The 27,705-nt window shown below is 44.9% G+C and overlaps 2 protein-coding genes across 6 annotated transcripts in view; both read right to left on the bottom strand.

Annotated features, from left to right (window-relative positions):
* Positions 1–482, bottom strand: part of LOC118361189 (brefeldin A-inhibited guanine nucleotide-exchange protein 1-like) — a 134,924-nt gene extending 134,442 nt beyond the window's left edge. For 2 of the 4 annotated variants that reach the window (XM_052483727.1, XM_052483726.1), the window contains exon 1: positions 106–482. In XM_052483727.1, coding sequence (XP_052339687.1) covers positions 106–229 — 124 coding nt within the window. In that variant the 5' untranslated portion in view covers positions 230–482. The remainder of the gene's footprint in view (positions 1–105) is intronic. The other 2 variants (XM_052483729.1, XM_052483728.1) reach the window with 1 other exon arrangement.
* Positions 483–3,130: 2,648 nt separating this feature from the next.
* Positions 3,131–27,705, bottom strand: part of LOC118373164 (carboxypeptidase A6-like) — a 47,750-nt gene continuing 23,175 nt past the window's right edge. The window contains exons 3-11 of one of the 2 annotated variants that reach the window (XM_052483730.1): positions 22,796–22,920; positions 15,535–15,649; positions 11,861–11,962; positions 11,591–11,695; positions 7,961–8,071; positions 7,687–7,777; positions 5,883–6,085; positions 5,688–5,772; positions 3,133–5,501 (exon numbers count right to left, since the gene is read on the bottom strand). In XM_052483730.1, coding sequence (XP_052339690.1) covers positions 5,272–5,501; positions 5,688–5,772; positions 5,883–6,085; positions 7,687–7,777; positions 7,961–8,071; positions 11,591–11,695; positions 11,861–11,962; positions 15,535–15,649; positions 22,796–22,920 — 1,167 coding nt within the window. In that variant the 3' untranslated portion in view covers positions 3,133–5,271. Of the gene's footprint in view, positions 5,502–5,687; positions 5,773–5,882; positions 6,086–7,686; positions 7,778–7,960; positions 8,072–11,590; positions 11,696–11,860; positions 11,963–15,534; positions 15,650–22,795; positions 22,921–27,705 lie in introns of both variants that reach the window. The other variant, XM_052483731.1, reaches the window with a different exon arrangement.

The raw sequence follows: 27,705 nt of genomic DNA on the forward strand, positions 1-27,705 counted from the left end.
TTTGCGACATTGTAGCAGCCGAAAACCTATCAAGCAGGATAAGCAGAGATGTATGACGTGGGCAAATCAATGACAACCTCAGATTGTGATAATGCCAGAACTTACCAAGTGCCACCTCGCAGGCTTTGCGCAATTGTGAATGATGAGACTTTTTAACCTCCTTGTCGGCCAGGATCTTCTCCAAAGCTCTTGTTAAAAACATGTTTTTCGTCTTTTTGCCCTCATACATGACGCACCGGAATTAGGGCGAGGAGCCTGTCCAAAGGGCAGCAGCCGTTTCAGACCGATGTATTCTGTTCGAGATGACAGCGGCAGTTGCTCTAACATACAGACATAAATAAAGACAGAAGGTGGGGTAAATCCCTCAGATTTCCATTAGCAACCTGCCTAGCTGCGCCATGTTGAAAGGAAGCGACGTCACGCACTTTAAAACTGGCCGCAGTGAGGCAGCAGGATGATCCAGGCAGCGGTTCAAGGAGCGGAAATACAGAGAGAGAGAGAGCGAGGGGCTGTGTGTGTGTTTGTCCCGTGTGCGTGTTTGTCCGTGTGCGTGTGTGAATGGTATATGAATAGTATACGACACTTCTGTAAGCGCACGATGGTCTCCTTTTGAATAAATATAGTATACCTAACCATGATATTACGTTAATACTTGAGAAAAAGTAAAGACACCTTAGTAGAAAATGACTCAAGTAAAAGTGAAAGCCACCCAGTAAAATAATACTTGAGTAAAAGTCTAAAAGTATTGGGTTTTAAATGTACTTAAGTATCAAAAGTTAATGTAATTGCAAAAATATACTCAAGTATCAAAAGTAAAAGTACAACTATAAATAATTTCAAATGGGCTATGTTCATCAAACCAGATGGCACAATTTTATTATTTTATTTTATTTAAGGATAACCAGGGGCGCAATACAACACGCAGACAACATTTACAAATGAAGCATGTGTTTAGGGATTCTGCCAGATCAGAGGCAGTGGGGATGTTCTCTTGATAATGTGAATTCGACCGTTTTCCTGTTCTGTTAAGCATCCAAAATACTTTTGGGGGTCAGGGAAAATATATTGAGTAAAAATTACATAATTTTCTTTAGGAATGTAGTGAAGTAAAATGAAACGTTGTAAAAATATATAGTAAAGTACAGATACCCCCACAATGACTTGAGTAGTATTTTAAAGTATTTTTACTTCATTACTTTACACCACTGTTGAAGAGCCATGATATTTAGATTTTTTTAAACTATTGATTAGTTAAGTATTGGGATTATTTCTGGTAATATTTCATGTAAATAATAAGGGGCTATCAAACATAAAATCAACAGCAGAGCTTGACAAGAACCTGTGAGTCTCCATTCTGTAACATTGAACTGTAAGGCCCTTTTTCACATTATAAGGTCATACACATCTAGGCAATGGTCATGTGTTGTGACACCTTTACTAAGGCATGCTGGGTTAAAGACAACCTCCTACTGGGGAACCTAAGGGGCACTCTGTAGAACCCTGGGTCCTCTCAACCAGAGGTGACACTTACCTGGACAGACCACTCAGAGAGGGGATCTATCTGACATCACAGGGGGGCCATCCCGAAGAAAAACACCTGCACAATGAGGCACACATCAGACTTCCTGCATAAGGCCCTAAATGATCAAACAAAACAAAAAATGAAAACAAAATTTATTTTTGAATGTTTAATCTAACAAACACTCATTAAGCTTGATGACCAACAATGACGAGACAGCCTACAGGGAGGAGGTGAGGGCTCTGGGAGTGTGGTGCCAGGAAAATAACCTCTCACTCAACGTCAACACAACAAAGGAGATGATCGTGGACTTTAGGAAACAGCAGAGGGAGCACCCTCCATCCACATAGACGGGACCGCAGTGGAGAAGGTGGAAAGCTTGAAGTTCCTCGGCGTGCACGTCACTGACAAACTGAAATGGTCCACTCACGCAGACAGTGTGGTGAAGTGTGGTGTGGCACAACAACACCTCTTCAACCTAGAGGCTGAAGAAATGTTGATTGTCACCTAAAACCCTCACAAACTTTTACAGATGCACAATCGAGAGCATCCTGTCAGGCTGTATCACCGCTTGGTACAGCAATTGCATCGCCTGCAACAGCAGGGCTCTCCAGAGGATGGTGCGGTCTGCCCAATGCATAACCGGGGAAAAATGACCTGCCCTCCAGGATACCTACAGCACCCAATTTCACAGGAAGGCCAAAAGATCTTCAAGTACAACAACCATCTGAGCCCCTGCCTGTTCACCCTCACTATCATCCAGAAGGCGAGGTCAGTACAAGTGCATCAAAACTGGGACCGAGAGACTGAAAAACAGCTTCTATCTCAAGGCCATCAGACTGTTAAACAGCCATCACTAGCATATAGAGGCTGCTGCCTAGATACATATACTTGAAATCACTGTCCACTTGTATAAATGGAACACTAGTCACTTTAATAATGTCTACATATCTTGTGTTACCCATCTCATTTGTATATACTGTATCCTATGCTATTCTACTGTATCTTATTCATTGCTCAACCATATATTTTTATATTCTTAATTCCATTCCTTTGCTAGATTTGTGTGTATTGGGTATATGTTGTGTAATTGCTAGATATTACTTGTTCGATATTACTGCACTGTCGGAGCTAGAAGTACAAGCATTTCGCTACACCCAAAATAACATCTGCTAAACACATGTATGTAACCAATCAAATTTGATGTGATTTTTGATTTGATGTGATTTGAACAAAATACTACTCCAGTTTTTTCCTTTGTTTGGTCCCTGCAGTCAAGTCGTTTCACCAAAGGGACGGTGATGCTGCACTCTTGAAAGTGAGCCATGATGTTGTTTACTTGTTGAGAAGTGAAAGGCAACCAAAACTGTAGTGTCAGCTAAGGGGGGCACTATGGAAGAGAGTACCTGATCACAATTGAAGCTAACAGCTGTGATTTGCTCACTGGCACACAAAGTGCTGCTATTGAAATTGGCACTCTTACCTTACCATTTTGCGTCAGTTAAAAACTATATGATAGAGAAATAATACTGTGGTAGCAAAGCATTTAGTCTTTTATTTAAACCTGGAATGGAAAAACCCTGACACCTCTAAATCTGTCAATACTGGAACATCACCTGACAATTTTGAAGATGAACGTCTCTCTGTGTCTCGGTTGCTTTTCCAGAGCAACTACTAGCACTTTACACCCAGGTGGGAGGCAAGAGGGACAATCCCACTACATTCTTACTAGTCTCACACATGCAGTCTCTCACACACACACAGGATGTCTAGCAAAGAGACAGACAAAACATTTAGTACAAGGATCCTTCTTCATTAATGATTTAGCGTTGTGACCAAGAGTGTTTTGGGGTGGCGGGGTGAGGGAGGGAGAACACCAACTTTAGAAGTAGAAAGAAACCTAACTCTGATCTATCTGGTGCCAAGTCATCATTGTCATCCACATCAAATTGGAATAATAATTGCTCCAAATTAATCTTTGTCAATTGTGAGAGTGGGCAGCAACTGTTTGCACAAATACACAATGATTGGATTAAACGGGGTGGTATATGAGTGTGTAGTTGCAGGGCCCCAGAAACACGGCATGCTGGGTCTTGTTAGAATGAATTAATAACAAGCTAGACTTACAGGGGAAAACAGACACTTGCTCATTACTATGGAAATAACAAAAGCAGACAGTTCTCAACAACAAAAAACTGCAAGAGACAAGATTGGGAGGAGGTTGAGCCAATGTGTTTTTTGGACCTTGTGAACTTGCTTCATTGCTTCCCTTGAAAACATATGTTGCTGCATCCCTGTTACACTACCACACATGATATTACACTCCTGTTACGTCAAACTATGTTATTGTATAATGTTAGTAATGACAACGAAAGTATCCACATGTGACAACCTCATAAAAAAGAAATTCTGTTTATTACAATTCAGTAAATGTCCTGGGCACTTTCTATCAAAAGTAAACATTTCCTCTTTAAAAAATGATAGAAATGTGTCCTTTACCACTGACTATATAAGTCAGCAACTGAAAAGCATAAAGAGATGTAAAGTCCATTTGAAGGCAGTTTGTTAAAGGAAAAGTTCCCTCAAATGACACATTTGCTCACCAGTTAAGCAGTCTATGGACAAGGTATGACAGCAACCCATGCTTCGGTTTTGTATAACTGGCCACTGTTTCAAATGCTAACTTTTTTTGCATTAGTGGAAAAATCTATTGCATGTCACTGGTAGCTATATTAGCATTTTCACGCTTCATGTCCAAATGATCTGTTAGTAAGTTAATTGAGTTACACAATACATTTTTGATACTTTAGGATGACTTGGACATGAAGCGTGAAAATGTTAATATATGTACCATTGACTTGCATTAGATAAAAGTTAGTATTTCAAAACACTGGCCAGCTAAACAAAACTAAAACTTTGAGTGCCGTCATACCTTGTCCATCGACTGCTAACAGGGTAAGGAAACCAATGTGTAATTTTGTCATTTGGGTGAACAATCCCTTTAATGATACTACAGGCATTCTTGTTGTTTGTACCATAGAAACTAAATTTGCTTTGCTAAATAAGCTGATGTTCTACCGCAATTAATGTCAAATACATTTGGAAGACATCTAGAGCACTTAGCTGATGGTGCTCCAGATAGTGACGTTTTGAAGGGTGAAAACAGTAAGTTCAAGGGAAAGTCTTGGTTTTAAAAAAGTGCTGTGAAATGCAATATCAGTCTCTTGAAAATGGCATTCAAGTGCTTATGTCAACTGTACACTTTGTAAATAGTTGAGTTATTTTAGTTCAAGGTGAAGTTATGTCATCTGACCTCTAAATAATTGTTTGAGGTCATTTTCAAGTACCACTATTATAGCCTCTAACATACAGACATAAAAGGGAGTGTGACCACTCTTGGGTAAACATTAAAGGGATAGCTCGGGATTTGTATGTATCTGCATCCAATATGAAGGACGTTAGAGATAATTTCAAGAGACAATGCTAATTAGCATTAGCGCAATGACTGGAAGTCTATAGGAACAGCTAGCATGCTAGCTGTTCCCATAGACTTAGTCATTGCGCTAAAGCAAGTTAGCAATTGCCCTAACACTAGGTAGCAACTTCTTTCAAACTGCATGCAGATACATAAACATTTTAATCTCACTCTAGGTAAGTAGATCAAATCCCAAACTATCCCTTTAAGGCTTGCATAATCCTTTTTGACACAATAACCTGCCGCCCGCAGATGCAGAGATAATTGTCTGTATATCTCAAAGATATGGATATCTCTCCCTGTCCAGCTCATGCATCCCTGTCTCACACTTCTTCAGTAGGCCTGATGAGATGGTCTTCACTGCTCTCATGGTCTCAGTGCAGGTGGGGTTGATCAGGGCTTCAGGTAACAGGAAGCCAAAGTAGCCTGTGTCCCGCAGTTCAAAGGCAAAGGCATAAGGGATCCCGTTCCTATAGGCCCAGTCCATGGAGCTGCCTGAGCTGACATCTGTTGGAGTCACATCAAATAAAACAGTTTGGATTCAAGTAGGGGATTTTACCACAGGTAAACATGTGTATGGGAGGAATTCTAATATTTGATCTTAATATTATGCGATCAAAGTTTGCGGAGTGTTTTCCAGTGTTCTGCTGAAGTAAGATAATTATCAGGAAGTAGAGCGTATGTTTTACTCACACAGGGTGGTGGAGGCAGGTCCATATCTATACCTCACTCCATAGGCAGAGTACAGGGCAGTCACTGCATTGTGTGCAGCTGACTCCTGTAAGAGGGGTTAAACAATCATTACATTCCAATGATTTATTCAATTCCGATATGTGTTGCAACAACATTGATTCATTGATTGATTGTGGTCACAGATCTGTCTCTCACCACACAGTTAAAGTTAGGGATGGTGGCGTATTTATAGGAGTAGGGGTAGAGCAACATTTGGGCGTAGGCGTGGATGGAGATGTAGGCCTTGACACGCTTCTTGTGCTTCCGCAGAAACTTGGCAACCGCCTTGACCTCCGGCTCGGACTCGGGGAAAGGTCCGCAGTATGTGTCATCACAGGGCTGGGAGGATGCACCCTCCTCTGGCAGGGGGAACAACAACAGGGCAGGTACTGTAACTTAGTATGATCATACAGTATTAAGGGGTGTACATACAGAGAGGATACACAAGTTTATACTGGAATTATACCCAAAACATTTTTTTTATAGGATATTAGTATTGGGTTAGGTTTGATTTTATTTTATGTGACAATTTAAAATAGATGAACGTTTTACACCAGGCAACAGATACATATAGGAGAGGATACCATACACAAACATTTTGGAATGCCGCTGTTTCAGCTTCCTTATTTCAGTGCATTTGGTGTAAAGTAAGTTGCTCAGGGTGAGAGTGTCTGCCGTCTGCTAGATGACAAAATGGGTCATGGTAAATGGGAGGTACAACATCAGAAACACACCAGGACATATTTTTATTCCACACAGCCTGTTGACATTTTATCAATTCAAAATGTTACTGTCACTGCCTGTTAACAATTGTTTTATACATGATAACTCACAAAATGGCCTCTCTCTCTTTCTCATAGCTTTGCAATATGCATGTATTCTATCCACAAATATACAAAACCCTCCAACTACAGTATGTCTCCTTGAATGGTGTAAATGAGTAATCCAAAAATAAATGTGAGAAACTCAATTTGGTGTAACCTGCTGACAGACAAGACTGAGCTGATCTAAGAGATTTGCCCGTGAGCAACAAGCAGCACCTCAAAACCCTGGATCTAATTAATATTTGCATATACAAATCCAACAGGGAATGAGCCATGTCTATGTATAGTTCAAACAGCGTGATAAACAATATCCTAAATTAATTAACGGATTCAAATTAGACAGAAAATTACCCCTGGTATCGTCCAACATTGAGAGTCTATGATTGGTTCCCAGAAAAAAAACAAATGCTTCAGTAACCATTTGCCTATTGCCTATTCTCATAATTAGGGCCTCTTTTCATGCGATAGCTAGGGCCAAGAGTTTTTCCTGGTCAGGTTAAAGGTTAAAGGTCAAGGCATTGGATCTTTTACTGTATTCTAGCCTGCATTTACAGCAGCTGGATAATCTAATGTACTGTAGCAGGTTTGATTTAAGGGCCCAGAGTTTTCCTGGTTAGGTCCCGTGGTCAGGAAAAACTCAGGGCCTATTGCCATATCTGCTACATGTGGGAATATCTTTAACACCAGCCTCTGTCTTGTACAGACCTTGGAGATAATTAGTATCACATGCTCTTTCTATATTACTCTGTTGCGCCCTTATATATTACCCTATATTACCCTTTCTCTCCTTCTCTTTTCTTGCTGTAAATATCTACCCTTTCTCGTTTCAGATTCCAATTACCACACATGAAACCAACCTCCCTCCCTGAGTGATGAATTACCAGCCCACCCCCCCAGAGGACCCCACCACCCCCAGCCCAGCACCACCAAAATCATATCAAACGGGTGGTGTCATCACCACACAAACATTTAATCCACAGCTTACACTAATTAAGCAGGCAGAGCGCCAGGAGACATCTCCCAACAGTATGGGAAGGAAAACCAGAGGACAGAGAGAGGAGACACACACAGCACTGTGTCTCAAATAGTTTCATTATTGGGGCCTCCATACAGGATAGATTAAAAAAGAAACTCACCACACCACTTGACTTTCCAGTTCCTGTTGGCGTCAACACCTCTGCAGTGGTACTTGGCGTTTTTGGACCTGGTTTTTCTCCAGAAACGATCCTGGGGGCAAAAATAATTACCACTGGCAACCATAGTCTGTCCAAATACGGTGCAAACAGTGACACAAAGTAGCTATGAAGATATTAATAACATGTCTCCTTAAATACATATGTTGTGTCAAATGCTATCTAGGGCAGAGAGAGAGAGAGAGAGAGAGAGAGAGAGGGGGGTATTTGTAGCTACCGTAGTCCAGCTGAAGTGATATCCGTCAACATTGAAGACAGGCATGATGTAGAAGTTGAGCTGGTTCATCAGTCGTCTCATCACAGAGTCATACTGGTAGGAGTGCAGAGCCTACAACAACAACAACAGGTTTATAATACCATGACAGGTAACAGGATCACAATGAACCATAAGTTATATCACCTGTGCATTTCACCAGTCAGAATACTTTCCAGTTGGTGAATAATAATTCATATTTAATAGTACTAAGGTAGTGTGGAGTGGGAATGGAGAATGTAGGCAGTAAGTGGTCACCTGTAGCTCAGTTGGTAGAGCATAGTGGGTTCGATTCCTCGGACCACCCATAAGTAAAAAATAACAACGCACAACTTTAGGATAAAAAAAGACCGCTACCTTCCTTCATACTGGACGCAGATACATAACGATCCCAAACTATCCCAAGAGTGGTCACACTCCATTGTATGTCTTTACAATAATTGTTTGAGGGGACCAGTGGGGTAATGGCAGAGGATTAGCCAATGATAAGACACACCTGTGACTAAACAGTGTCACTGTGGTAGAGGGCTACTACAGACAGACAGACGTTACCCCAGGAGTGGGTTAATTGACTCAGGCTCCAGTGGAGGATTGGAGAAAGCAGATTGTTGGTCAGGTAATGCTGTACCTTCACGGTAATCAGGCTCAGGCCAAGGTTAATCTGATTCTGTAGAATTGTAGAGAGACAGAGCTCTGCCCCCAAGTGGCCAAAGTTAGATATTAACGCTACTTACCTCCAAAGCACATTGGTCTTCTCCGTCATAAGAGTAACTCTCAATGTCTCTCAATACCCTCCTTGTACGCACTCATCTGGAGTTACATAACCCCCTGATAGACATGATATGCTATGGTCTATCAATGTTATAGTAGAGGTCTGGCATTTCAAGCTAGTTTGGGTGGATTCCATTTGACCTAATCATGTGTGACGCTTCACTCTCCCTGCTCTCTGTTGAAATGGTTGTAACGGGTCCAAACAGAGACAGGATACAACAGAGTACAGCCAGAAATGTGTGTGTGTTGGGATGTGTGTGTGTATGTGTGTGTGTGTGTGTGTGTGTGTGTGTGTGTGTGTGTGTGTGTGTGTGTGTGTGTGTGTGTGTGTGTGTGTGTGTGTGTGTGTGTGTGTGGGTGTGTGTACTGTGTGTGTGTGTGTGTGTGTGTGTGTGTGTGTGTGTGTGTGTGTGTGTGTGTGTGTGTGTGTGTGTGTGTGTGTGTGTGTGTGTGTGTGTGTGTGTGTGTGTGTGTGTGTGTGTGTGGGTGTGTGTACTGTGTGTGTGTGTGTGTGTGTGTGTGTGTGTGTGTGTGTGTGTGTGTGTGTGTTTGTGTGTGTGTGTGTGTGTGTGTGTGTGTGTGTGTGTGTGTGTGTGTGTGTGTGTGTGTGTGGTAGTTATGATAGTTCCACAAATTATCTGAACTGCAGAGGATATTGATAAGTCATGCTGGTGGTGATTGGATGCAACTGAACGTCCGGGGTGTGTTCAAGAGCCAAAGGTTACACAATGTTTCACATTGTTTTAATCTTGAACAGGCCCTCTGAAATGTCTACAACATTGTGCAATTACATTTGACAGATGTTCACTATGTTGACAAGAGAGTTTGACTGATGCATATAGTAGTGATTCCGCACCAGAGACAGACAGCACCAGAGACAGACGGCACCAGAGACAGACAGCACCAGAGACAGACAGGCCCAGAGACAGACGGCACCAGACAGCACCAGAGACAGACGGCATCAGAGACAGACAGCCCCAGAGACAGACGGCACCAGAGACAGACGGCACCAGAGACAGACGGCACCAGAGACAGACAGCACCAGACGGCACCAGAGACAGACAGCACCAGAGACAGACAGCAACAGACTGCACCAGAGACAGACGGCACCAGAGACAGACGACACCAGAGACAGACAGCACCAGAGACATACAGGACCAGAGACAGACAGCACCAGACACAGCAGCAGAGACAGACAGCACCATAGACAGACAGCACCAGAGACAGACAGCACCAGACACAGCAGCAGAGACAGACAGTACCAGAGACAGACAGCAGCAGAGACAGCAGCAGAGACAGACGACACCAGAGGCAGACAACACCAGAGACAGCAGCAGAGACAGACGACACCAGAGACAGACGACACCAGAGACAGACGACACCAGAGACAGACGGCACCAGAGACAGACAGCACCAGAGACAGACGGCACCAGAGACAGACGGCACCAGAGACAGCACCAGAGACAGACGGCACCAGAGACAGACAGCACCAGAGACAGACGGCACCAGAGACAGACGGCACCAGAGACAGACGACACCAGAGACAGACGACACCAGAGACAGACGGCACCAGAGACAGACGGCACCAGAGACAGACAGCACCAGAGACAGACGGCACCAGAGACAGACAGCACCAGAGACAGACAGCACCAGACACAGCACCAGAGACAGACAGTACCAGAGACAGACAGCACCAGAGACAGACAGCAGCAGACAGCACCAGAGACAGACAGCACCAGACAGCACCAGAGACAGACAGAAGCAGACAGCACCAGAGACAGACAGCACCAGACAGCACCAGAGACAGACGGCACCAGAGACAGACAGCACTAGACACAGCAGCAGAGACAGACAGCACCAGAGACAGACGGCACCAGAGACAGCAGCAGAGACAGACGACAGCAGAGACAGACGACACCAGAGACAGACGGCACCAGAGACAGACGGCACCAGAGACAGACAGCACCAGAGACAGACAGCACCAGAGACAGACAGCAGCAGACAGGACCAGAGACAGACAGCACCAGACAGCACCAGAGACAGACAGAAGCAGACAGCACCAGATACAGACAGCAGCAGACAGCAGCAGAGACAGACAGGACCAGAGACAGACAGCACCAGAGACAGACAGGACCAGAGACAGACAGCACCAGAGACAGACATCAGCAGACAGCACCAAATACAGACAGCACCAGATACAGACAGCACCAGAGACAGACAGCACCAGATACAGACAGCACCAGAGACAGACAGCACCAGAGACAGACAGCACCAGAGACAGACAGGACCAGAGACAGACAGCACCAGAGACAGACATCAGCAGACAAAACCAAATACAGACAGCACCAGATACAGACAGCACCAGAGACAGACAGCACCAGAGACAGACAGCACCAGATACAGACAACACCAGAGACAGACAGCAGGCAGCAGCTTTCCCAGCTATTATTTTGGAGACGTTCAACAACCAAAGTGTTGTTTAGATAATTTGGATTGTGAAACTACTCACTTATGGACTAATTTGACTACAGAGGAACACAGGTTTAAAAAGGTTCAAACACTGTGATTTACAATGTTGCCTGCAGTAAGTAACAAAAATAATCAAAAATATTCCCTAATATTGAGATTTTTTTTTTATCATTCCTCTCCCTTAGGGAATGGTTTGTCCTGTGTCTTAACTTGTTTCAAGAGGTGCACAGCTCCCAGCTCCCAGCATCCAAGACCACAGTCCTGGACAAGTCTCATATTAGAAAGCAAGGTAAAAACAGCAGAGCAGACACTGCTTCCCTCAAGGACTTGTCAAGGCAGACGAAAGGAACTTACCTCTTTGACAAACCACTGACAGAAGGCTGGTCCGATCCACTCTCTGGCGTGGACCCCACAGTCTATCCACACGGCCTTCTTATAGGGCCGTGTTCTCTTTCCTAGCTAACAAGACAGGACAACAGTCAGTTAACCAGCATAGTGTGTGTGTGTGTGTGTGTGTGTGTGTGTGTGTGTGTGTGTGTGTGTGTGTGTGTGTGTGTGTGTGTGTGTGTGTGTGTGTGTGTGTGTGTGTGTGTGTGTGTGTGTGTGTGTGTGTGTGTCTCCTACCTGAAGTATATAGAGGGGCCTGCCTTCATATGACCTCCCTATAGAGAACATGTCCACCAGGTGAGGATGGGTCCTGTTCATCTCAAACATCCAACTCTGGATCTGAGTAGAGAAACTCAAAAAGCTAAAAGACTCATGATATGGTCATTTAGTCATAAGAATGAGGATAACAAGGCACCAGGATGGGCCAGCCTATCAGATAACAAGGCACCAGGGTAGGCCAGCCTATCAGATAACAAGTCACCAGGATAGGCCATCCTATAAAAGTAGGCCTTGCACATTTCACGCCAGGCAGCACGGCAGTAAATCTTTGTTGTAGCTAATTCCATGGGGGAATCGACACACACACACACACACACACACACACTGACACGCACACACACACTTATCCTGGAGCTGATAGCATGTAGGTCCCCCTTTTGGTAATATAACCATTCAATTCCTTCCATGTGTCTTCACACCCACTCAGTTACCCCTATGTTTTCCTTTAATCTAACACACTGAACTATACAGACACCTAAATCTAACACACTGAACTATACAGACCCTTAATCTAACACACTGAACTATACAGACCCTTAATCTAACACACTGAACTATACAGACCCTTAATCTAACACACTGAACTATACAGACCCTTAATCTAACACACTGAACTATACAGACCCTTAATCTAACACACTGAACTATACAGACCCTTAATCTAACACACTGAACTATACAGACCCTTAATCTAACACACTGAACTATACAGACCCTTAATCTAACACACTGAACTATACAGACCCTTAATCTAACACACTGAACTATACAACCCCTTAATCTAACAGCCCTGGACGAAGGGAGTGGAAAGTATGGTGTGTGGAGAACAGTGTGGACATGCTTCATACAAATGATGAATGTAAAGGGATGTTTTTGGCCCACTTCAAAAGGTTCAAGATGTATCACATTAGATACTTAAGATATGACATGTGCTTGATAGGGCTCTAGCTCCCCTAGCTCCACAATGAAATAGGGTGCAGGCCAGGCAGCAAGCTGTTAGCCAGCCTGCCAGTTTAGTGGAGTCTGCCACTAGCACAGTCAGTGTAGTCAGCTCAGCTATCCCCATTGAGACCATGTCTGTGCCTCAACCTAGGTTGGGCAAAACTAAACATGGCGGTGTTCGCCTTAGCAATCTCACTAAAATAAAGACCTCCTCCATTCCTGCCACTATTGAAAGAGATCGTGATACCTCACATCTCAAAATAGGGCTACTTAATTTTAGATCCCTCATTTCAAAGGCAGTTATAGTGAATGAACTAATCACTGATCATAATCTTGATTTGATTGGCCTGACTGAAACATGTCTTAAGCCTGATGAATTTACTGTGTTAAATGAGGCCTCACCTCCTGGTTACACTAGTGACCATATCCCCCGTGCATCCCGCAAAGGCGGAGGTGTTGCTAACATTTACAATAGCAAATGTTAAATTACAAAAAAAAAAATTGTCTTTTGAGCTTCTATAGTCATGAAATCTATGCAGCCTACCCAATCACTTTTTATAGCTACTGTTTACATGCCCCCTGGGCCACATACAGCGTTCCTCACTGAGTTCCCTGAATCCCTATCAGACCTTGTAGTCATAGCAGATAATATTCACATTTTTGGTGACTTTAATATTCACATGGAAAAGTCCACAGACCCACTCCAAAAGGCTTTCGGAGCCATCATCGACTCAGTGGGTTTTGTCCAACATGTCTCTGGACCTACTCACTGCCACAGTCATACTCTGGACCTAGTTTTGTCCCATGGAATAAATGTTGTGGCTCTTAATGTTTTTCCTTATAATCCTGGACTATCGGACCACCATTTTATTACGTTTGCAATCGCAACAAATAATCTGCTCAGACCCCAACCAAGGAGAATCAAAAGTCGTGCTATAAATTCTCAGACAACCCAAAGATGTATTGATGCCCTTCCAGACTCACTCTGCCTACCTAAGGACATCAGAGGACAAAAATCAGTTAACCACCTAACTGAGGAACTCAATTTAACCTTTCACAATACCCTAGATGCAGTTGCACCTCTAAAAACTAAAAACATTTGTCATAAGAAACTAGCTCCCTGGTATACAGAAAATACCCAAGCTCTGAAGCAAGCTTCCAGAAAATTGGAATGGAAATGGAGCCACACCAAACTGGAAGTCTTCCGACACTCCTGGGCCATGTTTAGTTTTGCGTTACTTGAGTGGGTTGAGTCGCTGACGTGCTCTTCCTGTCTGGGTTGCCACCCCCTTGGGTTGTGCCTTTGTGATCTTTGTGGGCTATAGTCTGCCTTGTCTCAGGATGGTAAGTTGGTGGTTGAAGATTTCCCTCTAGTGGTGTGGGGGCTGTGCTTTGGCAAAGTGGGTGGGGTTACATCCTGCCTGTTTGGCCCTGTGCCCTATCATCGGATGGGGCCACAGTGTCTCCTGACCCCTCCTGTCTCAGCCTCCAGTATTTATGCTGCAGTAGTTTATGTGTCGGTTGGCTAGGGTCCTTCTGTTATATCTGGAGTATTTCTCCTGTCTTATCCTGTGTCCTGTGTGAATTTAAGTATGATCTCTCTTTCTCTCTTTCTTTTTCTCTCTCGGAGGACCTGAGCCCTAGGACCATGCCTCAGGACTACCTGGGATGATGACTCCTTGCTGTCCCCAGTCCACCTGGCCGTGCTGCTGCTCCAGTTTCTGTTATGCCTGTGGCTATGGAACCCTGACCTGTTCCCCCCGGACGTGCTACCTTTCCCAGACCTGCTGTTTTCAACTCTCTAGAGACAGCAGGAGCGGTAGAGATACTCTCAATGATTGGCTATGAAAATCCAACTGACATTTGCTTCTGAGATGCTGACTTGCTGCACCCTCGACAACTACTGTGATTATTATATTTTGACCATGCTGGTCATTTATGAACATTTGAACATCTTGGCCATGTTCTGTTATAATCTTCACCCGGCACAGCCAGAAGAGGACTGGCCACCCCTCATAGCCTGGTTCCTCTCTAGGTTTCTTCCTAGGTTTTGGCCTTTCTAGGGAGTTTTTCCACCGTGCTTCTACACCTGGATTGCTTGCTGTTTGGGGTTTTAGGCTGGGTTTCTGTACAGAACTTTGATATATCAGCTGATGTAAGAAGGGCTATATAAATACATTTGATTTGATTTGAATACCGAAACCAACTGATACGGTCTGCCTTTTGTATAGATGTATGAGCAGTGTAAATCGTAGATCATTGATGTGTGTGTGTGTGCGTGCGTGCGTGCGTGCGTGCGTGCGTGCGTGTGTGTGTGCGTGCGTGTGTGTGTGTGTGTGTGTGTGTGTGTGTGTGTGTGTGTGTGTGTGTGTGTGTGTGTGTGTGTGTGTGTGTGTGTGTGTGTGTGTGCGTCTCAGCCCTGTGAGTGTGTATGTGTGTGTGAGGATGGGTTCAACGCTGTGTAATGATGGGTTGGTGAAGGCAGTTGGAAAGGCTCCCTGGTTCCCCCTATCTCACAGTGGAATGCATTCGGGCCGTGACAATGGGGATCATAGATTCAACATTCAGGAAGCTGGATGCAAATGCACACATCTCATAGACTCCAGGTTTCTCTAGAGAAATAAACAGCAAAGAGCTGTGGGTTTGGGGTGAAAAGTGTGTGTGTGTATGTGTGTGTGTCTCCCACCTACCTCCTCCAGAGAGTGGTACACCTCATAGTCATATTGGGATTCAGACCTCCTCTTGCGGGAAGAACGATGTCCCGTCTGCTTTTCAATTTCCTTCTGAAGGTTAGATATGTACACCCTGTGGCGAGAGGAGCGTCAGTGTGTTTTAGGGTCATGTTTTTTTTTTAATACATTTTAGTCTTGATGATCTTCCTCTTATCATAACTTTGTTTATTCAAGTAAGAAAACTAAGCTGAGAGACCAGTGACTTTGTCCTTGTGTGGAGAGACAGCGGGTCCTTGTGTGGAGAGACAGCTCGTCCTTGTGTGGAGAGACAGCTCGTCCTTGTGTGGAGAGACAGCTCGTCCTTGTGTGGAGAGACAGCGCGTCCTTGTGTGGAGAGACAGCTTGTCCTTGCGTGGAGAGACAGCTCGTCCTTGTGTGGAGAGACAGCTCGTCCTTGTGTGGAGAGACAGCGCGTCCTTGCGTGGAGAGACAGCGCTTCCTTGCGTGGAGAGACAGCGCGTCCTAGCGTGGAGAGACACCGTGTCCTAGCGTGGAGAGACACCGTGTCCTAGCTTGGACAGACAGCGTGTCCTAGCGTGGAAAGACAGCGTGTCCTAGCGTGGAGAGACAGTGTGTCCTAGCGTGGAGAGACACCGTGTCCTAGCGTGGAGAGACACCGTGTCCTAGCTTGGACAGACAGCGTGTCCTAGCGTGGAGAGACAGCGTGTCCTAGCGTGGAGAGACAGTGTGTCCTAGCGTGGAGAGACAGCGTGTCCTAGCGTGGAGAGACACCGTGTCCTAGCGTGGAGAGACAGCGTGTCCTAGCGTGGAGAGACAGTGCGTCCTAGCGTGGAGAGACAGTGTGTCCTAGCGTGGAGAGACACCGTGTCCTAGCGTGGAGAGACACCGTGTCCTAGCTTGGACAGACAGCGTGTCCTAGCGTGGAGAGACAGCGTGTCCTAGCGTGGAGAGACAGTGTGTCCTAGCTTGGACAGACAGCGTGTCCTAGCGTTGAGAGACAGCGTGTCCTAGCGTGGAGAGACAGTGTGTCCTAGCGTGGAGAGACACTGTGTCCTAGCGTGGAGAGACACCGTGTCCTAGCGTGGAGAGACACCGTGTCCTAGCGTGGAGAGACAGCGTGTCCTAGCGTGGAGAGACACCGTGTCCTAGCGTGGAGAGACACTGTGTCCTAGCGTGGAGAGACACCGTGTCCTAGCGTGGAGAGACAGTGTGTCCTAGCGTGGAGAGACACCGTGTCTAGCTTGGAGAGCGTGGAGAGACACCGTGTCCTAGCGTTGAGACAGAGCGTGAGAGACAGTGTGTCCTAGCGTGGAGAGACAGCGTGTCCTAGCGTGGAGAGACAGTGTTTGGACAGACAGCGTGTCCTAGCTTGGACAGACAGCGTGTCCTAGCGTGGAGAGACAGCGTGTCCTAGCGTTGAGAGACAGCGTGTCCTAGCGTGGAGAGACAGTGTGTCCTAGCGTGGAGAGACACTGTGTCCTAGCGTGGAGAGACACCGTGTCCTAGCGTGGAGAGACACCGTGTCCTAGCGTGGAGAGACAGCGTGTCCTAGCGTGGAGAGACAGTGTGTCCTAGCGTGGAGAGACAGCGTGTCCTAGCGTGGAGAGACACCGTGTCCTAGCGTGGAGAGACACCGTGTCCTAGCGTGGAGAGACAGCGTGTCCTAGCGTGGAGAGACAGCGTGTCCTAGCGTGGAGAGACAGTGTGTCCTAGCGTGGAGAGACACCGTGTCCTAGCGTGGAGAGACACCGTGTCCTAGCGTGGAGAGACAGCGTGTCCTAGCGTGGAGAGACAGCGTGTCCTAGCGTGGAGAGACAGTGCGTCCTAGCGTGGAGAGACAGTGTGTCCTAGCGTGGAGAGACACCGTGTCCTAGCGTGGAGAGACACCGTGTCCTAGCTTGGACAGACAGCGTGTCCTAGCGTGGAGAGACAGCGTGTCCTAGCGTGGAGAGACAGTGTGTCCTAGCTTGGACAGACAGCGTGTCCTAGCGTTGAGAGACAGCGTGTCCTAGCGTGGAAAGACAGTGTGTCCTAGCGTGGAGAGACACCGTGTCCTAGCGTGGAGAGACACCGTGTCCTAGCGTGGAGAGACACCGTGTCCTAGCGTGGAGAGACAGCGTGTCCTAGCGTGGAGAGACAGTGCGTCCTAGCGTGGAAAGACACCGTGTCCTAGCGTGGAGAGACACCGTGTCCTAGCGTGGAGAGACACCGTGTCCTAGCGTGGAGAGACACCGTGTCCTAGCGTGGAGAGACACCGTGTCCTAGCGTGGAGAGACAGCGTGTCCTAGCGTGGAGAGACAGTGTGTCCTAGCGTGGAGAGACACCGTCTCCTAGCGTGGAGAGACACCGTGTCCTAGCTTGGACAGACAGCGTGTCCTAGCGTGGAGAGACAGTGTGTCCTAGCTTGGACAAACAGCGTGTCCTAGCGTGGAGAGACAGCGTGTCCTAGTGTGGAGAGACAGTGTGTCCTAGCGTGGAGAGACAGCGTGTCCTAGCGTGGAGAGACAGTGTGTCCTAGCTTGGACAGACAGCGTGTCCTAGCGTGGAGAGACAGCGTGTCCTAGCGTGGAGAGACAGCGTGTCCTAGCGTGGAGAGACACCGTGTCCTAGCGTTGAGAGACAGCGTGTCCTAGCGTGGAGAGACAGCGTGTCCTAGCGTGGAGAGACAGCGTGTCCTAGCGTGGAGAGACAGCGTGTCCTAGCGTGGAGAGACAGCGTGTCCTAGCGTGGAGAGACAGTGTGTCCTAGCTTGGACAGACAGCGTGTCCTAGCGTGGAGAGACAGCGTGTCCTAGCGTGGAGAGACAGCGTGTCCTAGCGTGGAGAGACAGCGTGTCCTAGCGTGGAGAGACAGCGTGTCCTAGTGTGGAGAGACACTTATTTGGTCAAAACTATTCTCATAACATCAGGAAAGGCCACATCTGTCATTGACATTCTTTGAGAAAACTTTCCTCTTCACAAATGAGATGAGAGTCGTTTTGTCATAGTCTAGCTCAGCTAACATTGACCACAGGATGACAAAACAGAAAAATGTGGACATAAATCAAAGTGTTTGAATGCATGACATCTTATGAATAACTACATACAATTGTATTTCCCAGCTAAGATGCGGGATTTTAGTCCCCTCTCATGTGAACCCATCACCCATAGCTTTTTTCATCTAATACAAATTATCCCCCAAACGCTCTCAGACTGTAAATACTGAAACCCATCACCCCACCAGCCTCAGATCTCTATGGCTCCCCGGCCCATACTGAGAAAATATACATCTATGAATAGTCAAAGCAAGGAGAGATGAGAGAGCGTGAGAGAGTGAGCGAGAGAGAGAGCAAGAGAGAGAGAGCAAGAGGAGAGTGAGAGAGAAAGAGAGAGCGAGAGCAAGAGAGAACGAGAGAGAGCGAGCAAGAAAGAGAGAGAACGAGCAAGAAAGAAAGAGAACGAGTAAGAGAGCGAGAGAGCGAGCAAGAGAGAGAGAGCGAGAGAAAGAGGAGCGAGCAAGAGAAAGAGAGAGCAAGAGAAGGAGCAAGAGGAGAGAGAGAGAAAGAGGAGAGAGAAAGAGGAGAGAGAGAGAGAGAAAGAGGAGAGAGAAAGAGAGAACAAGAGAGAGCAAGAGAGAGCAAGAGAGAGCAAGAGAGAGAGAGAGAGGAGAGAGAAAGAGAGAGAAAGAGAGGAGAGAGCCAGAGAGAGAGAGCCAGAGAGAGCCAGAGAGAGAGCCACACAGAGAGCCAGAGAGAGAGAGCCAGAGAGAGATCCAGAGAGAGAGAGAGACAGAGAAAGGGTATGCTGGGTATGTACATAGTCAATGGTAGGCTTTGAGGGGACTCCTATGGTAGATACACCTATAGCTCATCTCTTGGCAGTAGTACTGTAGACTACTTTATCACTGACCTCAACCCAGAGTCTCTCAGAGTGTTCACAGTCAGCCCCTGTCAGACCACAGCAAAACCACAGTCTACTTGAACAGAGCAATACTCAATCAGGAGGCATCAAAGCCAAAGGAACTGAGCAATATTAAGAAATGCTACAGATGGAAGGAATGCAGTTTGGAAACCTACCAAAAAACAATTAGGCAACAACAAATTCAATCCCTTTTAGACAATTTCCTGGGTAAAACGTTCCACTGTAATAGTGAAGGTGTAAACTTGGCAGTAGAAAATCTTAACAGTATATTTGACCTCTCAGCTTCCCTATCAAATCTAAAAATCTCAAATAGAAAACCGAAGAAAATGAACAACAATGACATATGGTTTGATGAAGAATGCAAAAATCTAAGAAAGAAATTGAGAAACCTGTCCAACCAAAAACATAGAGACATAGAGTCTACGCCTTCACTATGGTGAATCACTAAAACAGCACAGAAATACACTACGGAAAAAGAAGGAACAGCACGTCAGAAATCAGCTCAATGTAATTGAAGAATCCATAGACTCTAACCACTTCTGGGAAAATTGGAAAACACTAAACAAACAACAACACAAAGAATTATCTATCCAAAATGGAGATGTATGGGTAAACCACTTATCCAATCTTTTTGGCTCTATAACAAAGAACAAACAGCAAAAACATATACATGATCAAATACAAATCTTAGAATAAACTATTAAAGACTACCAGAACCCACTGGATTCTCCAATGACCTGGAATGAGCTATAGGACAAAATAAAAACCCTCCAACCCAAAAAGGCCTGTGGTGTTGATGGTATCCTCAATGAAATGATCAAATATGCAGACAAAAAAATTCAATTGGCTATACTAAAACTCTTCAACATCATCCTTAGCTCTGGCATCTTCCCCAATATTTGGAACCAACAACATTAACAGCAGACTCGTACATTTCCTCAAGGAAAACAATGTACTGAGCAAATGTCAAATTGGATTTTTACCAAATTTCCGTACAACAGACCATGTATTCACCCTGCACACCCTAATTGACAACCAAACCAACCAAAACAAAGGCAAAGTCTTCTCACGCTTTCTTGATTTCAAAAAATCCTTTGACTCAATTTGGCATGAGGGTCTGCTATAAAAACTGATGGAAAGTAGTGTTGGGGTAAAACATACGACATTATAAAATCCATGTACACAAACAACAAGTGTGTGGTTAAAATGGGCAAAAACCAATTTCTTCACACAGGGCCGTGGGGTGAGACAGGGATACCAGCTTAAGCCCCACCCTCTTCAACATATATATCAACGAATTTGCACGGGCACTGGAAACGTCTGCAGCCCCTGGCCTCACCCTACTAGAATCTGAAGTCAAATGTCTACTGTTTTCTGATGATCTGGTGCTTCTGTCACCAACCAAGGAGGGCCTACAGCAGCACCTAGATCTTCTGCACAGATTCGGTCAGACCTGGGCCCTGACAGTAAATCTCAGTAAGACCAAAATAATGGTGTTCCAAAAAAGGTCCAGTCGCCAGGACCACTAATACAAATTACATCTAGACACCGTTGCCCTAGAGCACACAAAAAACTATATATACCTTGGCCTAAACATCAGCGCCACAGGTAACTTCCACAAAGCTGTGAATGATCTGAGAGACAAGGCAAGAAGGGCCTTCTATGCCATCAAAAGGAACATAAAATTCAACATACCAATTAGGATCTGGCTAAAAATACTTGAATCAGTCATAGAGCCCCTTGCCCTTTATGGTTGTGAGGTCTGGGGTCCGCTCACCAACCAAGACCTCACATAATGGGACAAACACCAAATTGAGACTCTGCATGCAGACTTCTGCAAAAATATCCTCTGTGTGCAACGTAGAACATCAAATAATATATGCAGGGTAGAATTAGGCCGATACCCACTAATTATCAAAACCCAGAAAAGAGACGTTAAATTCTACAACCACCTAAAAGGAAGCGAATCCCAAACCTTCCATAACAAAGCCATCACCTACAGAGAGATGAACCTGGAGAAGAGTCCCCTAAACAAGCTGGTCCTGGGGCTCTGTTCACAAAAACAAACACACCCCACAGAGCCCAACAGCACAATTAGACCCAACCAAATCATGAGAAAACAAAAAGATAATTACTTGACACAATGGAAAGAATTCACAAAAAAAACAGAGGAAACTGCTATTTGGCCCTAAACAGAGAGTACACAGTGGCAGAATACCTGACCACTGTGACTGACCCAAACTTAAGGAAAGCTTTGACTATGTACAGACTCAGTGAGCATAGCCTTGCTATTGAGAAAGGCCTCCGTAGGCAGACATGGCTCTTCAAGAGAAGACAGGCTATGTGCTCACTGTCCACAAAATGAGGTGGAAACGGAGCTGCACTTCCTAACCTCCTGCCCAATGTATGACCATATTAGAGAGACATATTTCCCTCAGATTACACAGATCCACAAAGATTTCGAAAACAAATCCAATTTTGATAAACTCTCATATCTACTGGGTGAAATACCACAGTGTGCCATCACAGCAGCAAGATGTGTGACCTGTTGCCACAAGAAAAGGGCAACCAGTGAAGAACAAACACCATTGTAAATACAACCCATATTTATGCTTATTTATTTTCCTTTGTGTACTTTAAGCATTTGTACATTGTTACAACACTGTATATATATATATATATATACATAACATGACATTTGTAATGTCTTTATTGTTTTGAAACGTTTGTATGTGTAATGTTTACTGTTAATTTTTATTGTTTATTTCACTTTTATATATTATCTACCTCACTTGCTTTGGCAATGTTAACACGTTTCCCATGCCAATAAAGCCCCTTGAATTGAAATGAATTGAAAGAGAGAGAGAGCCAGAGAGAGCAAGAGCAAGAGCCAGAGAGAGAGAGAGCCAGAGAGAGAGAGAGCCAGAGAGAGAGAGAGAGAGAGAGAGAGAGAGAGAGAGAGAGAGAGAGAGAGAGAGAGAGAGAGAGGAGTAAAAAAAGTCTTCCCTGAGGATATGGATGACAATGGGAGTATTTCTGGCTGTGGCTTCTTTGATAAACTCCATCATTGTGATGATTGATGGTGAGAAAAGATGAAAGGGCTGCTTTTGAAAGCAAATAGAGTTGTAGTCCGTATTTTGTGTGTGTGTTTTGTGTGTGTGTGCATGTATGCTTTGAAAAGGCACCTCGCGACACCCTTTTTGGCGAACAGATGTTCCTCTTCCTGTGGGGGTGGATGGGTTAACGACAGGGGGAGTGGTGAGGCAGGGGAGGCACCGGACTAGGAATGGCTCTGGTATTATTATGGTCATTGTCTTTACTGTTCAGGGTGAAATATGGAATAGTCTCTAAGCCCTTACTTAAAATCTATGTGTTCTTTCTGGAGGCGTGTCCGTAGCCCTCGTGTGTCGTTCCGTCTCACGTGCGCGTCCACAGTGGCATTGTGTCGGATCAGAGAGGCACTGTTGGGCTGCCATAGGTCCACCTGAGAGGGAGAGATAGAGAGACAGAGAGAGACAGAGACCGAGACACAGAGATAGAGTTAGTTAGTTATAGGGATCTACGGACACACACAGACATGGTGACATGGTGAGACACTTCTGCACCACCCAAACAACCTTGCTCCCTGAACCCACAGTTCCTCCTGCTAACAAACCCAGAGCGTCTGGGGAGATGGACAATAGCAAAGCTTTAACATTCAAGGCTGTTCTCCACGGCACCCTATGACCTGGAGTGTAGATCAATGCTATGGGTTACGGATTGACGGGCAGGTCAAGGGAATGAGGGAATTCGGATGACGACACACACACACACACAGACACACACACACACACACACACACACACACACACACACACACACACACACACACACACACACACACACACACACACACACACACACACACACACACACACACACACACACACACACACACACACACACACACACACACACACACAATTAACAGCCCAGTCAAGCCATCCCTCTGCCTTCTACATCCCACACCCTGCTGTTGGACCCCAGGTTAGCAGCCAGCAAAGCCTCTCCTTTCAGTTCCTGCCAAGAGATAGCACCGCTAGCTGGAGCTGGTATAACCTACACATTAGCTAGCTATTAGCAGCTAAATAAACACAGATACGTCGACCCTGGACTAGCCATTGATGCTCTCCAAAACCAAGGTTTAACATAAAGATAATAACCAACCAACGCTCTAAAAGAACACTTTTTGGGAGCATGACTCAGCGATTCAGTGATTTACTGTGACGGGAACTGAGCGTTTCATAGCTCCAGCTGGCTCTCGTTTCAGCACGGGAGTAGAATCACACAGACTGGCACAAATGCCGATTAAGAGATCATTCATTTAATAGCTAACAGAAAGCCATGCACCCGCTTTGAAATAAACTGCAAGCTACAAGGGGTTAAAAAAAACGTTCCACATGAGAATGGTATGGGGTCCCTCAGCTTTTCTCTGCTACTCCAAGTCAACATAAATGGATAAGGTTGCAATTTATATGCTGCATTTCCAAATGAGCAAGAGCACTATTGTTACTGTAAATGTTTCCACATCTCCATCTCTTTGTTGGTCTCACAAATCAAACAGCACATGCCCAAGCATCACTTGTGTATCACTACCAGATAACATGGTTCACTCTACGAAGCCTTCCTATGATCCAAGTTATGGTTTTCTATAATTGTTTACAGTAAAGGCTCTTATAGATGCATTCCTTGGCTTTATTAGGAAATATAATCCCAGTGGATTAGATCCTTTATCACTTGATTGTTTACATGATTTTATTTGAGGTTGTAGGATACCTTTAAACTGAGGTAGTTTTGTTATAGTTTATGGCAATCCTGACAAGGAGTAAAGGAAGGTAGTGGGCCTGCTGCAGGCGTCAGTTCAGTTCTGAGACATACTGTAGACGTTTGGCTCCTACAAAAGGCAGCTAAGGTGAAATTCATTTGGAGTGTTTATGATTCAGGAGAAGCTAGACGAATCTATCATTTGACACTAGACAGATCTATCATAAGAGGTAGCACTTGACAGTCTCAGTATCAACAATTCAAAATACGGATGGGAACATCTTTACTTATATCACAATTTCCAGCACAACATATTCAGTATTTTTGTGGACAGGCATCCATTTATGAGAATCAACAATTAAATATTGTGGCACTCAAGGGCCTACTCTCTCTGTTTGGATTCAGTCTCTCTGTGAAGGTGAGGAGTGTGACTTTGGCACAGAGGACGTCGCGGCGCAACGCGGATAAACTAAGAAAAACATGTCTCAACAGCAGCTGTCCAAACAGTAGCCGCCATCTCCAAGGTCTTCAGGCCCACTGCCCCTCCTTAGACACAGACTCAGGCCAGACCAAGACAAACATGGGGGGTCCACCAAACTATATCTGGTTATTTAGCCATCAGAACAAAAAAATCATGGCTTTTATGGGTCAGTTGACCTTTCCCCCTATCTGTCCCTTGTTTCTTTGAGCTAGTATTTCTGGTTGTCAGGACAGTTCAGCCCAAACCTGAACCCTAACACAGATGTAGGATCTTAATTTGAGCCAGTTTGCTACACTTCTAATCCTGCAGCAACAGGAAATGTCAATTATAATGTTGATTATAATTAATGGACATTATTGTAGAGGTTGATACATTCAAAATCATTTTTAAACCTCAAATACACTAAACGTTTAAAATGTCCTGCATGACATTTCTCCTGAAAAAGGGTGATCAAATTAAGATCCTACATCTGTAGCTATCTGAACCTGGCTAAGGATAACTATAACAGCCCAAACAGTTCCCAGCACACCCCAAACATATCTAAAACACTACCAAATAGGCCCTACACAGTCCATAACAGCCAAAGCCAAACCAACAAAAGACAGCCCACCACTGACAAACACTGCTCAACATACCCCACCACTGACAAACACTGCTCAACATATCCCACCACTGACAAACACTGATCAACATATCCCACCACTGCTCAACATATCCCACCACTGACAAACACTGCTCAACATATCCCACCACTGGCAAACACTGCTCAACATATCCCACCACTGACAAACACTGCTCAACATATCCCACCACTGACAAACACTGCTCAACATAGCCCACCACTGGCAAACACTGCTCAACATATCCCACCACTGGCAAACACTGCTCAACATATCCCACCACTGACAAACACTGCTCAACATATCCCACCACTGACAAACACTGCTCAACATATCCCACCACTGACAAACACTGCTCAACATATCCCACCACTGACAAACACTGCTCAACATATCCCACCACTGACAAACACTGCTCAACATATCCCACCACTGACAAACACTGCTCAACATATCCCACCACTGACAAACACTGCTCAACATATCCCACCACTGACAAACACTGCTCAACATATCCCACCACTGACAAACATTACTCAACATATCCCACCACTGACAAACACTGCTCAACATATCCCACCACTGATCAACATATCCCACCACTGATCAACATATCCCACCACTGATCAACATATCCCACCACTGATCAACATATCCCACCACTGATCAACATATCCCACCACTGATCAACATATCCCACCACTGACAAACACTGCTCAACATATCCCACCACTGATCAACATATCCCACCACTGATCAACATATCCCACCACTGCTCAACATATCCCACCACTGATCAACATATCCCACCACTGCTCAACATATCCCACCACTGACAAACACTGCTCAACATATCCCACCACTGATCAACATATCCCACCACTGATCAACATATCCCACCACTGACAAACACTGCTCAACATATCCCACCACTGATCAACATATCCCACCACTGCTCAACATATCCCACCACTGACAAACACTGCTCAACATATCCCACCACTGACAAACACTGCTCAACATATCCCACCACTGACAAACACTGCTCAACATATCCCACCACTGACAAACACTGCTCAACATATCCCACCACTGACAAACACTGCTCAACATATCCCACCACTGACAAACACTGCTCAACATATCCCACCACTGACAAACACTGCTCAACATATCCCACCACTGATCAACATATCCCACCACTGATCAACATATCCCACCACTGCTCAACATATCCCACCACTGATAAACATATCCCACCACTGCTCAACATATCCCACCACTGCTCAACATATCCCACCACTGATCAACATATCCCACCACTGATCAACATATCCCACCACTGCCCAAAACATTCTAAAGCGGGAAGGCTGCATCCACGGGAAAACGTGAATTTATCAATTCGACTCAGTTTTCATATATTAACCTTGACCACCCAGGCAGGTTCCAGGCCTATTTTCATACTTCACTAATAACATCAGTACCACTGCTGGGAGTTTATCTTCAAGGGAAGGAAAGAGTAGGAAGGTCTCCGGTGTTCCTGGCATTGCTGTGTAATTGTTCCCAAATGGTATTGGGAATGTCACAGGCCACAGCAGACACTTTCTCGCCTTCTCCGATGAGCCTGAAGGTTTTTCCAACTGCGAAGGTCAATGAACCAGATGTCTTTCTGACTGCACCGTGAACTGCCTCATTTACCTCTCTGTAAAATTAGCCAGAAGAAGAATGTACACTAACTACAGTATGATTACTATGGTTCTATGTTGATGGTTTTATCGTGGCCGATTTTACCATTCTACTAAGCTATATGGAATTTTTTTAAGGTCATACCAAGGATAATTTAGCTATTTGATTTTGCATTTTATGATCACGTGATGTATCAATTTAAAAAATATTTTTTTAATGAACAGGAATTTGTCCTTACTGCCATTAGGCCATACAAAACACATTGAATAACAGATAGTCCTTACTGCCATTAGGCCATATAAAACACATTGAATAACAGGTAGTCCTTACTGCCATTAGGCCATACAAAACACATTGAATAACAAATAGTCCTTACTGCCATTAGGCCATATAAAACACATTGAATAACAGATAGTCCTTACTGCCATTAGGCCATACAAAACACATTGAATAACAGATAGTCCTTACTGCCATTAGGCCATACAAAACACATTGAATAACAGATAGTCCTTACTGCCATTAGGCCATACAAAACACATTGAATAACAGATAGTCCTTACTGCCATTAGGCCATACAAAACACATTGAATAACAGATAGTCCTTACTGCCATTAGGCCATACAAAACACATTGAATAACAGATAGTCCTTACTGCCATTAGGCCATACAAAACACATTG

This window comes from Oncorhynchus keta, chromosome 28 (genome assembly GCF_023373465.1).
Source record: "Oncorhynchus keta strain PuntledgeMale-10-30-2019 chromosome 28, Oket_V2, whole genome shotgun sequence".
Classification (NCBI taxonomy): domain Eukaryota; kingdom Metazoa; phylum Chordata; class Actinopteri; order Salmoniformes; family Salmonidae; genus Oncorhynchus; species Oncorhynchus keta.